Here is a 15,487-nt window from a genome sequence, read left to right as displayed (position 1 = left end):
TCAAGCAGCGCTCAGGGCCCTCGACTCCTACACAACAAACTCAAAAGCTATCTCTGAATGCCGAAAATCTCTTAATGAGATGGCCACTCATCTGAGAATCAAACTCATCTGGGTGCCTGGACACCGTAATATTGAGGGCAACTGCATAGCAGACGAGCTAGCAAGACAAGGGTTGGTATGCCCATGGCTACCTGCAACCCCATCTCAGGCAGAGACTGTACACCCTCTCCATCAACCGTTGAAACTAAATCTCAACATGCCACAATTCTAGACTCACGTGGCCAAATTACAACTCGAAAATAACTAAAACTCTCCTACAATGTAGTAGGGATGACATCTCAACTCTCCTAAATGCCCTCACGGGCCATTGACTTCTTGCGACTCATGCGCACAGGCTGGGACTCAATAACCACGACTTCTGCCGCAGCTGAAAACAAATAGACGAAGAGGTGAGCATCGAACACCTCCTATGCTTCTGCCCAGCGCATAACATAAAGCGCTTTCAAACCCTAGGAAGCTGCACACTTCCGAACCATGCGGCCATTCAAGGCGTAAACATTAAAAAACTTATGTTTCCTAAGAAGAACAAACTACTTCGCGAAAACAAATACTCCATGAGCTAGGGAAAAGGATCTGCACAGAGATCACGTGGTATCACATGGGGCCCAGTGTGGCCTAAGTGTGGGGATTAGTATCTAATCTCTAACCACTCCTACCTAACCTAACCTAACTTCTAAACTATGAATAAAGCCGTCTCTAAGTAGATACAATGCAGTACTGAAATGACGGACAATGCGAACTCAATATTGTACACACAAAGAGGAAACAACTATCGCGGTAACAGTTTCAGAAATACTTACAGCGGTAGAGGTAATAACCGAGGTAATTATCAGTATAACGGATATTACCAAAATAATGGCTATAACCAAAATAACGGTTATAACCGAAACTATAATAATCAGACCAACAACAATTATAGAGGTCGTGGTAATATAGAGGAAACAACCGTGGTAAAAACACCAATATCAACAGATACAATAACAATACAAGCACAAACAGACAAAACAATAATAATGTCCGACAGGTACAAACCACGTCGGAAAACCAATAAAAACCCTTAAGATAAAAAACACAGTAAAAATACGGTTCACACTACAACCTAAACTTCAAGCTTTTTGTTTCACTTAAAAATGAACACACAAATAAATAATACACATTATTAGTTGATACAGGTGCAGACATCTCTTTAATAAAAGAAATTTCAGACTCATTTAACAATGTTGACTATAAAAATATTACCCAAATATCAGGTGTTGGTGAGGGAACAACCAACTCAAAAGGATTAGTATCAATAGAACTTCTTTCAAGCAACTATGCTATACCGCATAATTTTCATATAGTAGCATCAAATTTTCCTATTCCATGTGATGGAATTATTGGCATAGATTTTCTGAAAAATTACAATTGTCAAATAGGTTTAAAACCAGAAAATGATTGGCTCATACTGACACCAGATAACCTCTATAATCCCATTAATATTCCAATTAACCATACACTCAAAAATAATTTGACAACTCTACCAGCAAGATCCGAAGTCGTCCGAAAAATCGCTATAAATTCAGCAACCAGGTATATATTAATACCAAACCAAGAAATCCAAAATGGAGTATTCATTGGTGTTGGGGCGGGGTGACTTGACCGTTGAAAATAGCTGAAGTCCCAAGAACGAATGGTACGCAAAAAACACGGGGGTACTTTGGGGTTTTTACGCGACGTGCATAGATGTTTATTGGTTCACTTGGAAAAGAGAACTCCTTAAGCCTAACTTAACTAAAGCGTTCCAGAGCGAAGCGGAGACTTAGGGGAGAGATGGAGAGAGAGAGCGGACGGCAGTGCAAGCGCGCGAGATGTAGACATCTGGATAAAACTGCCGCTCGACACTGCCTCCTGAAATTAGACGCCCTTTTGACGTAAACATTCATTTGGCAGACTCGGCATTGGTAGGATTTAATACCTCGAGTACGACTGCCATTCAAGGCAGGGTATGGAACCCAATATTGGAGTATTCTTAGGAGGGACTTTTTGTACGGAAACTTGCGCTGAATAGGACGAAATGATGTGTGGAACTGAGGCGGATACTGGCCTCGGTGCTTTTGTTTGTCACCTGCACAACTAAATTGCAAACGATTTGCTAAAGTAAGTTGGTGGATATTGTAACTTTCTTTTTAATTTTAGAATTAATTTAGCCGTATTTGTAGGTCGAGCAACGTAGTTGGAGTGGACTGTATTAGAAAGAGTAGTTAGAGTGGACTGTATTCGAATATTTATGTAAATATACACAAGCAGCTGGAACACAGTAAAAAAAAATAAATGTTATGATCGGGACTTTTTTACCGTGGCTGAGTTATATTTTACACACAATTGGAATTGAAAATATATTTGAGAAATACTTTACTTGAATAGTAGCACTGAAATATCTACTGGAATTGTTTCAAGTGTACAATTGTGGGCAAAGGAAACTGGAATATTGTCGGGCACAAGTAACGGAATTCAAATATGTATATTCAATGTCGTTGCGTCGAATTACTTTGTATTTAGACTATATATCATACAGAAAAAGTTGGTCGAAATAGGGTTCGAAAAATTGGCTGTATGACCGGCAATTTTTAGTAAGTGGCACTTATCTGGAGCGGTTCAAGCCTGCTAGGAAAAATCAAAGGAAACTCCAGGAGAGGAAAATCCAAAGATTTAGAAATCCGGCTCGAAGAACCAAAATGTGTTGAAAATAGCTGAAGTCACAATAACGAATGGTACGCAAAAAACACGGGGGTGCTTTGGGGTTTTTACGCGACGTGCATAGATGTTTATTGGTTCACTTGGAAAAGAGAAGTCCTTAAGCCTAACTTAACTTAAGCGCTCCAGAGCAGGGCGGAGACTTAGGGAAGAGATGGAGAGGGAGAGCGGACGGCAGTGCGAGCGCGACAGATGTAGACATCTGGATAAAACTGCCGCTCGACGCGGCCTCCTGAAATTAATCGCCCTTTTGACGTAAACAATTGGAAATTCCATAGCAGATTCTAAAAACATTTTTGTCCGAATTTTGAATACAACAAAAAAAACTGCAATCATTCAACTAAATACACTTAAAGTTGAACCATTGGATGATTACAACATAGTTAAATCTAATAAAAATGTAAACCAAGAAGAAATCTTAGACAAACTGAACCAAAATGTTCCACCTCAGCTCAAAGAAATACTTAAAGAATTATGCACAAAATACACAGATATATTCGGAACAGAATCCGAATCGATATCAACTAACAAATTTTACAAACAAAAAATAAGAATGAAAGATGGTGAACCGGTATACATAAAGAATTATAGAATTCCCCACAGTCAAAAAGAAGAAGAAAAAGCAAGTAGAAAAATTAACTAAAGACAAAATAGTAGAGCCTTCATTTTCTGAATACAACAGTCCATTATTAATCGTCCCGAAAAAATCATTATCAGATTGCGATACAGAAAGATGGCGTTTAGTAATTGATTACCGCCAAATTAACCAAAAAAATTTGATCAGACAAATTTTCACTACCAAGAATAGACGATGTTCTTGACCAATTAGGTAAAGCTAATTACTTTTCATGTCTAGACCTGATGTCAGGATTTCAACAAATAGAACTCGAAGAAACTTCTAGAAATATAACGCCCTTTTCCACGAGCAATGACTCCTATCGCTTCACTCGATTACCTGATGGTTTAAAAATAGCGCCAAGATCTTTCCAAATAATGATGGCAATCGCGTTTTCAGGTATCGAACCTTCCCAGGCATTATTGTATACGGATGACCTAATTGTCATCGGTTGTTCAGAAAAGCACATGATTACACATCTTACGAACGTTTTCGATTTATGTAGGAGACACAACCTTAAACTGCATCCAGAAAAGTGCACATTTTTCAGACACGAAGTGACCTTCATTGGACACAAGTGTACTGACAAAGGTATTTTGCCTGACTGTAAGAAATACGATGTAATAGAAAAATACCCAGTCCCGACGGACGCAGACAGCGCTAGAAGATTCGTTGCATTTACAAAAGGAAAAAGCAACAAAAATACATATGAACAGGAGTTAGCAGCTATCCACTGGGCGATAAATTATTTTCGACCATATATTTATGGAAGACATTTCACAGTCAAAACAGACATAGACCATTAACTTACTTATTTTCAATGACAAACCCGTTCTCAAATCTAACACGAATGAGATTAGACTTAGCAGAATATGATTTTACTGTGGAATATCTTAAGGGAAAAGACAACCATATAGCCGACGCGCTTTCAAGAATAACTATAATGGACTTAAAAAATATTCAAACGAATAATACAATTTTGAGAGTCGCTACCAGAAACCTAAGTAAACAGAAAAATTCCTGCGGAGGAAAAGAACAAATAGATTTGCCTAGGCAAAATCTAAATAAAGCTTCTTAGCCCAAGTATACGAAGTCGTTGTAAATGACGAGGTACGAAAAGTAGTCCCTTGCGAATAACAGATTCACTATGCTTACTAAAGCATGTAAAAAAAGTTATAGCAAGAATTTATGTTAGCGATATGTACGCTAATGAAATTTTCGACTTAGGTCCGTTCTTTCAAAGGCTTGAAAAAGAAGCCGGTATACTAATTATCAGCCAACACAAAGTGACACTGAGCGAAAAGATCTTTGACACAATCTCAATGGAATCTTTTAAAATAATGGACAATAAAAAATTACAGTTCTTAAGAGTAGCGCTTTTCAAGCCGGTGACCCTATTATCAAATAATGATAAAGAGAAAGAATCATTACTCTTTACATTCCATTACCAACATTCAAGTCGTTTTTAACGAACCTTAAGTACGCTAAGTATTTTTCTCAACTGGATTTGAAAAGTGCTTATCAATAACTCGAGTTGCATCCAAATAGCCGAGAAATTACTGAATTTATAACACCACAAGGACTGTATTGATACAAGCGTCTACTCTGCGGTGTTTACTCAGCACCTGAGATATTTCAAAAACTGCTGGAGAAACGATTAGCGAAATGCCCGAGTACATTAAATTATATTGATGATGTAATTGTCTTTGGTAGGTCATTGGAGGAACACAACAAAATGGTGGAGATGGTAAGAAAGGAAAACAAAATATTTCGCCTAAACACGTACGTGGGAAGGTTCTTGCCAGATTTGGCAGATACAACGGAACCGTTGAGAAAGTTGCTCGAAGCGGATGAGAAATTTCTGTGGAACCAAATAGAACCGCAAGCATTTGACAAATTAAAAATTGGAGTTTCACGAGTTCCGGAGCTTTTTATTTTAATATTAATATTATTTTAAGTTAAAAACTTGCTTAATAGCTGATGACAGTCCAGTAGCGCTGGGAACGGTCTTAATACAGTTTCATGTCGAATACAATCCATTTATCATATCGTTTGCAAGTAAGAGTCTTTCTGATGTTGAGAAACGATATTCGCAAACGGAAAAGGAAAGTCTGGCATTGGTATGGAGCGTGGAAAAATTACATTACTATGTTGCTGATTTGGAATTCGAGTTGGTAACTGACCATAAGCCATTAAAAACGATTTTTAAACCAACTTTTAAGCCTCCTGCTAGAATTGAGAGGTGGTTATTACTTCTACAGGCATACCGTTTTTAGGTGATTTATAAATCTGGGAAGAAAAATATTGCTGACTCGATCTCACGCTTACGTGACATTTCAAGTACTAAATCATTTGATTGGGGTGGAGAAGAAAACATATTCCACATGATTTCAATTTCTACACCCACATCTTTAAATATATCCTAGATTTCCGAAATAAGTACAAGTGACGAGGAAGTACTAGATAGCCCATATTATCCGTTTCGCCGGGAGCTGTCGATTATTGGTAGTATTCTATTAAGAGGAAGCCTTTTGATCATCCCCCAACAACTATGACAGAGAGTTTTAACACTAGCTCATAAGGGAGATCGTGGAGAAGCAGCAATAAAAAGGCAAATAAGATCAAAAGTATGGTGGCCAAAAATTGACAGGGATGCAGAAAAATTTCTCAAGGATTGTCGTGACTGTATAATGGTATCTTTACCAGATAATCCAGTCCCAATGGGTAGTCACTGATTAGTTAGGACCGTTGCCAAATAATGAGCACTTGCTAGGTCTCATCGATTACTATTCTAGATACATAGCAATAAAATTTGTAAGTGGGAGAATCTGAAGAGAGACAGGGATTTTATTTTGTTTTACTAAGGAAAAAGGAAAGGAGGTGGCAGGCAAAACTAGGAGAGCCACGGAATCGAAAATAAAACTAGGGGAAATAAAGCAGTACTAAAGAACGTAATTTTTCCTAACAAGTTAACTCCTTATTTTGATACAATAGTCTTGGTAAATCAGATAGATGGAAGCGTAGTGAAGATATCGGGAGGAGGTAAATCGTATTTGAGAAATATAAGTCAAGTTATAAAGATCTCAGGGGGTTCTGGTTTAGATATCGATTATTCTCAACAATCGGATGGCAGCCTTACTTAGTACAAATCCACCACAGTTACCGCAAGCCGAATCGATTCCGGATATCTCCGTGGAGCAGCCTTCAGATGCGCAGCAGGACTTGAAGCGGAAGCTGAAAAATATTGCAGGGATGTGGCAGCCTGTCACTGCGAGCGTTGCTGAGAGCGGAGAGCATTCTGGCTCTCATTACGTCAGTCATTTATATACTCTTGCAGAGTGCGGATAGCACTGAAGAAATAATAAATATTGTTTGTATATCTGAGTAATTTCGTACTGTTTGTTTATAATTATTGGGCTGTTTACAAGTCATAACACAAAGAGACTACCCTGAGTCACTCCAAATATCACTTAGAGCATGCTGCAACATTTTTTAGACAACAGAGATGCCGAGGCTGGCACAAAATATCCTTGCCGTACTAAAGAGTTTTATAGTTCTTTGATCAGTATTGAAGAAGCAAATAAGCGAAATAAATTTGTGATTTTATTAAATTCGTGGCAACTTATGCTTATAAAAGCCTAACTAATCTAAATAAAATACTCTGGACAACCAAATGAACTAAATTATTGCGGCCTTTAAACACAACAAACAAAAACAAAACCCGATACTCTGTTTAAAATATACAGCCAAGAGCAAATTGCTCTTACGTTTGATTAGATAACGCTGATCGGATTGATATCGCTGGAACTCACTGCGTAATTTAGCCCCGTCAGGTCGACATCGCCGTTTGTTATCCACTCGTAGAACTCCATGGCGTTATCCGTGGGATCTCCCTCGCCGTAGGTAGCTAGGCAGAAAACTGCCAAGGAATTAGAAATGTCTTTTAGCTGCAGCAGCTCCTCCATATCGCATTCCTCAGGATCGGCAACCATGCCTTTCAGTCGATAACGAATACCCTCCTTAGCCAGGCGGCCGGCGAACTCTTCACCAGTTCCAGTCTGCGAGCCATAAAAAACGACTAGGCTGCGTTGTGAGGCTTTGAGTTTCTTGATGAATGAGTTGTCAGCTGCACTGGTGGTGCACACTGTTGTTGGTCTAAAAAAAAGCATAAAAATACATTAAAAAGTGCTCTAACAAACACACTTAACTTGTCTATTCTCCAATAAGCAGTCCAAAGATATGCAATTTAAAAATATTCAGGTTTGAGGAGTACCTACATACAGCTGTGTTCATTAAAATAGCAGTGCGACAGAAGCGAAACTATATAACGGTTTATTAGCACAGTCCTTTTCATTAGTTGATCGCTAGTACATCTTTTTTGTAGAATGGATCATAGAGATACAAAACAAGCAAAAACCTCATTAGATTTGGTCTGTTTTTGGGTTTCTTTCATATTTTTGCACACGGACACAACATTTCGGCTGTTCACTAAAATAGCAGTTTTTAATTTTCTTTCAGGAAAAGTCCCAAAAATGTTTGTAATTTGGTAAAAATAGGTTTTTAATGAAGACCATTATTATAAATTGAACCATAATACACTATAACTACAGAAAAAAATTAACTTTAGTGGGTAGAGGACCTCATTGCTTCAAGGGAGAAAGGAAAAATTGATTGAGCTTAGAAAGGAGGGCAAAACGTATCAATATATTCAAAATCCCTTAAAATGTACAGGCAATATGAGTTACAATGCCGTAAACTATGAACCGAAGTCCGAAAAACGTTATACGATACGGAAAACCACAATTATAGAGGACTTTCGCAAAGTGCGCTTCAGCAAAACTTATCCTTTTGCATCCTGTAGGACTATAAAAGCGGATGTGAGCTTGGGAATCAGGGATGGCACTATTCTCCGAAGTCTGTTCGATGAAAATTTGAATGCTAGAAGTCCACCAAAGGAGCCATTACTTGGTAAAAGACACCTCAAAGACAAGTTGAAGTTTGCCAAAAGCCACTTGAACTAGCCACTTTCAAAAGGTCGATATATCCTTTGGACAGATGAGTCTTAGCTGGTGTTTTTTGGTGGAACAGGTTCAAAATAGTATGTCCGTCGACCACCAAACACCGGGTACCACCCAAAACAAAATCTCAAGACCGTTAAGCAGATGGCCTTAAAATCATGGTATGGGCAAATTTCTCATATAGCGGTGTGGGCCCCATACGTTTGATCGATGAGATCATGGACCAACATGTTTACGTAAATATACTGAGAAACGTCATTCTGTCGTATACTGATGATCAAATGTCCTTAATGTGGACATTTCAGCAGGACAATGATCCTAAACACACCAACAAATTGGCCACACCAACATTTAGCTAAAAACAAATTGACGTAATGCCGTGTCCAGCACAGTCCCCGGATTTAAATCCGACTGAAAACTTATCGAGGGACATAAGCGTTTTGTTGTCAAGAAATCCCCGACTTGTTAGCCGCAGCTTTGGCAAGTTGTGCAGGAGGGATGGGGTCAGAGTTCCCGCAAACGTTGCAAGGACTTAGTGGACTCCATGCCACGTAGGTGTTAGCCTGTAATAGCCAATAAAGGCCATACAACAAAATATTTGGTCGTAATCAAATCGATATTTAGTAGGATTAAGTTATTAATGAGCCATATTGAATTTTATCATATTTTTCTTTTAAGACTGCTATTTCAATGAACACCATAATTCAGTCTTTATTTTTTGTTATTTTCCATATTTGCTAAAATATTGAATTATCCAACAGGAAAAAACAGCTAAATTATTTAAAAATAAATAATTAAAACTGTTGTATTTAAGTTTTGTTTCAATGATGTGTTTATAATATTGTTTTTCGATTTTATACGTGCAGGTCGTATGCACTGCTACTTCAATGAACACAGCTGTACTTGTACCGGTATATCATATCAATTACAAATGTTTATGAGTCCGTATCATATTGATATGAATTCGTATAGTATCATCGAAAAGTCTTCGAAAAAAGAATGACTGTGCCTTCGTATTTCGGTTTTTATGGTATTTAGTATGGTATTACAGGTACTTTTTGACTGAATTGCCGCGGCCACTCTAATATTCGTCTAAATTTTTTATATAAAAGTGGAACATTTTGCGCTGTGGAACATTTTGCGCTGTTTATTTGATTGTATTTAATTGTTTTTCGTCTAATTCGAATTAATTTACTACTTGGACACCGCAACGTGCTTTTTGGTAGCTGGACTGCACTACAACAAAGTCAAATGGTAGGGTAGGATGCCTTGCGCTGTTCTAAACCTACATACATGAGTGCTAAGTTTAATGTACCAGAAATAAATTGAAAATAAATAAATTAAGCAAATTTAAAGGGGTTTTTATTCATTTTTATACAAGAAGCTTAAAAGTTAAACCAAAGCAGGTTAATGTAAATCGTACAAACATATCAATTTGATATGAAAAACGATATAGTCGATGGCCCAGATTATTAGATACCCTTTACTCAGCTAAAGGGGGTGCGAGAGGGATGGAGATATGCTAAAAGCAGCTCTGCTTTTTTCACTAACACACCTACCCTTCGGTGAACCTTCGGTACCTTGTGAGTACCGAGGGACATGTTAGCTTGAAGAGTGAAGAACAAGTGACACCCCATAAAGACAATTCACAAGTGAAAATTAAAATGGTAATTTTTTAAAGTCACTCGGGATTTCACATCTTCCTTATACTCATTTTTCGTATGGCCTGCCACCTGCAAGTGACACGTCCCACGTGAAATCACTTTTGAATTTCAGAATATTTATTTTTTCCAAAATGCGTTTTTCTTGTTTATTTGTATATTTACCTTTAAAGCAGTATAGACCCCTTTGCGGGATTTTTATTGGCACAAAACATTTCATCACCCACCTTTAAAATTTACGTACAATGCATTACATCTTAAACCTAATGTAACACTTACCTGTCTTTATTATCCTCAAAAAATACCACTTTTAATAAAAAAAAAAAATAAACCTGCAAGCTCCATCTCGGGCAGAGACTGTACAGTATACACACTTTCCAACAACCGTTGGGACTCAAACTCAACATGCCACAATTCTAGACTCACATGGCCAAATTACAGCTCGAAAAGAACAAAAACTCTCCTACAATGTAGTAGGGAAGTCATCTCCACTCTCCTAAATGCCCTCACGGGCCACTGTCTTATAGGGACTCATGCGCACAGGCTGGGACTCAGTAACCACGACTTCTGCCGCAGCTGCAAACAGATAGACGAAGAGGAGAGCATAAACACCTCCCAATGCTTCTGCCCAGCGCATACCCTAAAGCGCTTTCAAACCCTAGGTAGGTAAAATCTTCCGAGCCTTGCGGCCATTAAAGGCGTAAGCATTCAAAAACTCGTATGTTTCCTAAGAGAACAAAATACTTGGCGAAAGCAAATAACCCATGAGCTAGGGAAAAGGATCTGCTTAGATATCACGTGGTATCACAAGGGGCCCAATGTGGACTAAGTGTGGGGACTAGTATCTAATCTTCAACCTAACCTAACCTAATAACAATATAAATGTGTTTCGCTGCGCAAAATTCAAATAGCCTGCTCTTCTTTCTTCTCTTTTAACTCAAACAGAATTCACCAAGTCTTCTTTTCACCTTGATTTCTTTTGTTTTCTCTTCGCTGTTGGCGCGTGCCTTGATTAAAAAAAAAATGAATTTTTTTTAAATGTTAATTTTATGTTTTAAATATTCAAATTAAATTTATCGGAGTTTCTTTTTAAAAAAACTAAAAAATAACGGATCGGCCGAAATTTGTCTCTGAGAGCGCCGAGTGCAGGCAGATTATAAGACAAAGAAAGGGAGGGAGCCACCGAATATCGTAGGCCGTCTTCCACGCTGCACCGACTTCTCTGCTAACGTCAACAGCGGCACAGCGTTCTAGGCACACAAAAAAAAACGAAAAAGCTTTTTGCCTTCTGACATATCCCTACTGCAGAACTGAAGGGTATCTGTATAAATAAAAACAACTTATGCACATGGTGTGCAATCGCAATTGAATTGCAAAATATTGGTAATTGTTTGGTTATAACTTTTTAATAAATGGTCCGATTTGAATAATATTTGGCATGCTGATAGGTACTGATAATAAGAACACACTCTTTTAAATTTTTTAAAAATACAGATATAGTCGTTTTTGGGCGTTAGAGTGGGCGTGGCACCCTGCTGAAACAAACTTGCGCTGCGCAGGAAGCTCAATAATCTTTGATAGTTTCCGAGAACAGACGGACATGGCTAGATCGACTCGGCTAGTGATCCTGATCAAAAATATATGTGGTTTATGGGGTCGAAAACGTTTCCTTTCACCTTTCACATACTTTCCGACGAATCTAGTGCACGCACTTACTTTGCGAGTAACGGGTATAACTACAAATTTAAGTTTGGCATTAAAAAATTTTTTTCTGGTATTAAAAATGACAACGTTTTGTTACAGAATTGATATGTGCGTAAATCAATCTGTCATGAAAAAAACCATATTAATATGTTCGAATATATATATTAGATATGTTCAAAAATATTAATATGATATGGAAACATAAGGGACGAAATCGATAGGAAAAAACACCCGATTGATGACCAGTTTCACTATTTTATTTTCTCCTTAAACGTACGGATTTTTATATCGGCCCTGTTCCAGTTTTCAGTTCCGAAAGATTTACACGGATTCAAATTTCCCACACGTTTTCCGAGACTCACTATCTTAAGAACTGCACGTACTCGAATTTACCTCATTTAACTTTCAAAACAATTCTCACGTAAATTTTCAGACAAGAATTTGGATGCCGGACGCCAACACGAAACATAGTTCTGAAAAAAAATGTGCGATAACGAAACTTTATGTTTAATATTAATTATCACGTCATCTGAAAGATACCTGATCCTAGTCACCTAAAAAAAATTTTGTATCTAAAAATATTTATTTCCGAAATTTGCAAATTTGCAGCACTATTGTGAAAATTTTTTAATACTGCCACAAATCAAATATATTTTGAATGTTCCCTAAACTATGGAATTTTGTTCAGCTCATTATAAGCTGCTCCAAACAAACTTCAGCAACTCAAAAACCTCAAAACTGTTGATTTGCTGAGAACCCAGGTTGTCAACTTGTTTCATTAAAAATCCATGGCAACTCTGTAACATTTTAGTAAAACCAGAAAGAATAGTTTTTTCTAAATTCACTGTGAACGGCAGTCCAAGTAGTGACAAAGGACATATGTATATACATATATATGGTCCGATCGTAGTCATGATGCACTGATCGAAAGGTATTACAAAAACTAAAAGGTTGCATACCACGGCTTTAAGAAAATCAATTGGTTTAGGAGAAAAGCGGTGAAAGTGTAAAGTTGAAAATATAGAAAATTTGATCTGTTGGGGATAAATGCTGAAGGTTATTAGTCTAGTTGTACTCAAACTCAAAACACGCGTTGAGTAACACCTCATTTGCTTAAATCCGATGCACCTTTCAGATTTTGGGGGACTTCTTAAAATGAAAATGATTTTTTTTTGTCACATTGCCAGTTTGTTTCAGAACGTTGTTTTAGATTCCTTAAAATGTATGATGATGTTACCCAGCTTAATATAAGAAACTTTAGTTCTAGCACTTTTGGAAAAACTCGCTCGTTTGCCGGGAGAACAGCTATAAATAGCTACATTTCGTACACCCGTAACTTGTGAACTACTAACGCTGCAGGCGTGTGCTATATGTATTTAAAAAGGTTTTTAAAATGCTTTCCACGCTGTCCTCACTTGATTTGTCTAAATAGTTTAAACGCATTGTAGCAATTTTGTTTACGATTTGTATAGGTTTTTTTTTTGTTAATTTCTCAGAAACGGCACTAACAATTTCTGGTTTAACTAAAAACAGTATAGCCCTTAATTTTCCTCAGCTTTCGATATAAAACATTGTTGTAAAGTGTCATGCTTAAAAACTTTTAATCATCAAAAATGGCCACTTTTACCAGTTGAACAACTAACGATGCCTGAGCATTGAATTTTGTATATGCGGATCCAAACTATATTTTAGGTTCATGGAACCATTTAAGTTGCTTTAACAGTTACATATATGAAACTTTAGTTCCACTACTTTTGGAAAAGGAAGTCAATTGTATGGATGATGCTTAAAACAAAAACATCTGATATCAAACAAAAACACCTCTTAACGAGATAAAGGGTCGTGACAATCACACCTTCAAGATACAAAACTACTGATATCAAATGTTGTGACGAAAAATTATTATACATTTGACAATAAATCCTTAAATTTTCGCATTCGCTACGCTGCGATAGGAAATGCTTGTGACGGCAAAAAAAACTCCAATACGTTTGGTATCCCTTTTTATTTCTGCGATACCTTTTGATTGATGTATCAAATGTTATTATCGGACCATCGCAGCAGATTTTTATTTCGCCTCTCCCATGTTGTTCGAAAAAAATTAATGGGTGACATTATATTTGTAAACTAAAACATATGTTACCTGAAATGCAAAATTTGTTTTACGTCAATCGGTATGTATTGATATTACTGTTAAATTTGTATGATAGAATCACAGTTTTGGTCGGGTTGTGGGCGTTCGAGTAAGCGTGGCTTTTTGCTGAATCAAACTGTGCAAAAATCTCTAGAATCTAAATGATTAATCCCAATTTTATAGAATATATGCGAGTAACGGGTATAATATATAATCCAGCTTCATTTGGGGGCTAAATTTAAAATAGGTTTTTTTAATTTTAAAAACTTATACCGCTGCTCCGATCAAGATTATTTTTTGCATGTTATTGTCAAATTTCAGCCTTTTATTAAATATTCGGTCGACGGAGAACCAATCATAGCAAGGGGCAGATTATCTAAGGAAATACCATACAAAACAACCGACCTCGTGATTGAATTTTGATGAACGTTCGTTAGCCGCCTCGCAAGGAATAACAAACTTAGTCTTTCACTGTGTGTCGAAACAACAATAAAACAACATAGACGCTGTGTCGGAAAAGCTAGAATGGATGCAAATTCTTGGGCTTCCTGCACAGCGCAAGTTTAATTCATCATTTAACGTCCAAAACCGCCGAAAAAGCTAAAGCCTGTCTAGCACCCATGAAGAATGTGAGTCGTTTGAAGAGCCTTTTAATTTGAATTGTAACTTGGTCAACATATTAACAAAAAAAAACCACAATGGGAAACAAGTTTAATCCAACTTAAATTGCTGACATTAACAAAAATATATTTTTTTTAAGTTTGGAGTACGCGCCCAAAATTACATGCCTCTCCCCTGAACATATGTACAAATTATGGCCACTCCGTATCTGTTCTTACCACATCAGTTTTATTACGTAAACTATTGAAAATGGAAATGACTTTATACTTACTGAATGGAATAGCTCCGAGACGGCTCCTCTTCCTTCTTGCGGCTGCGCAGGAAGTAAAATGCGGCTGCACCGATAAATACCGCGAGTAGGGCCACGTCCAGTAGTCCCAGGAAAGGTTCGTCACCGCCGCCGCCGATTGCGGTTGCTTCGTCAATCGATTGCTCGCTGACCATGTTGGAAAGTGTATACTGTAAAAAGAGCACATGATTCACGCTTTAGTTTTCGCGTTGCATAACATTTGTTTAGCTCGATTTGCATGCCCGCACTTTGGACACGCACTCTAATGTATTCCACGTAACCCAGAACCTACACAGCCTCGTTTCTAACGGTAATCAGCTTCCGCACTTGTCTTAACACGATAACACCGAATGACATTAAAAACGCGTTTTTACTCGAGAATACCTTGGGCGTCGTGGTTGTAGTTGCTGTTTTACTCCTAATTAATATCGCATATCAATCGCACATGGAGTTGTGAAATTACAAATAAAACCATGAATTAGATTCGCTGATATAGCGACGCAACGTCAACTTGGCTTCACAGAGCACTGCCTACTGACAGTTGCAAGCAACAGGTTTTATACATGGCGCTTTACAGATACAGTGTCCCACTGAAATCATGATACACCAAACGATTTCAACCTTATTTGCGAAATACTCCTTTTATAAAGA

The 15,487-nt window shown here is 37.5% G+C and overlaps 1 protein-coding gene and 1 long non-coding RNA gene across 2 annotated transcripts in view; one reads left to right on the top strand and one right to left on the bottom strand.

Annotated features, from left to right (window-relative positions):
• Cpr (Cytochrome P450 reductase) overlaps nt 1-15,006 on the bottom strand; it is a 71,551-nt gene extending 56,545 nt beyond the window's left edge. Inside the window, exons 1-2 of the mRNA XM_070998293.1 lie at nt 14,819-15,006; nt 7,222-7,564 (exon numbers count right to left, since the gene is read on the bottom strand). Coding sequence (XP_070854394.1) covers nt 7,222-7,564; nt 14,819-14,991 — 516 coding nt within the window. The 5' untranslated portion in view covers nt 14,992-15,006. The remainder of the gene's footprint in view (nt 1-7,221; nt 7,565-14,818) is intronic.
• Nucleotides 246-2,408, top strand: LOC139354053 (uncharacterized). Its single transcript, XR_011605156.1, has 3 exons — nt 246-449; nt 1,990-2,196; nt 2,259-2,408. It is a non-coding gene; the product is annotated as an uncharacterized lncRNA (long non-coding RNA).
• Nucleotides 15,007-15,487: the final 481 nt, after the last annotated feature.

Source organism: Drosophila suzukii (assembly GCF_043229965.1).
Source record: "Drosophila suzukii chromosome 2 unlocalized genomic scaffold, CBGP_Dsuzu_IsoJpt1.0 scf_2c, whole genome shotgun sequence".
Lineage (NCBI taxonomy): Eukaryota > Metazoa > Arthropoda > Insecta > Diptera > Drosophilidae > Drosophila > Drosophila suzukii.
This window is presented reverse-complemented; position numbering and strand designations above follow the sequence as displayed.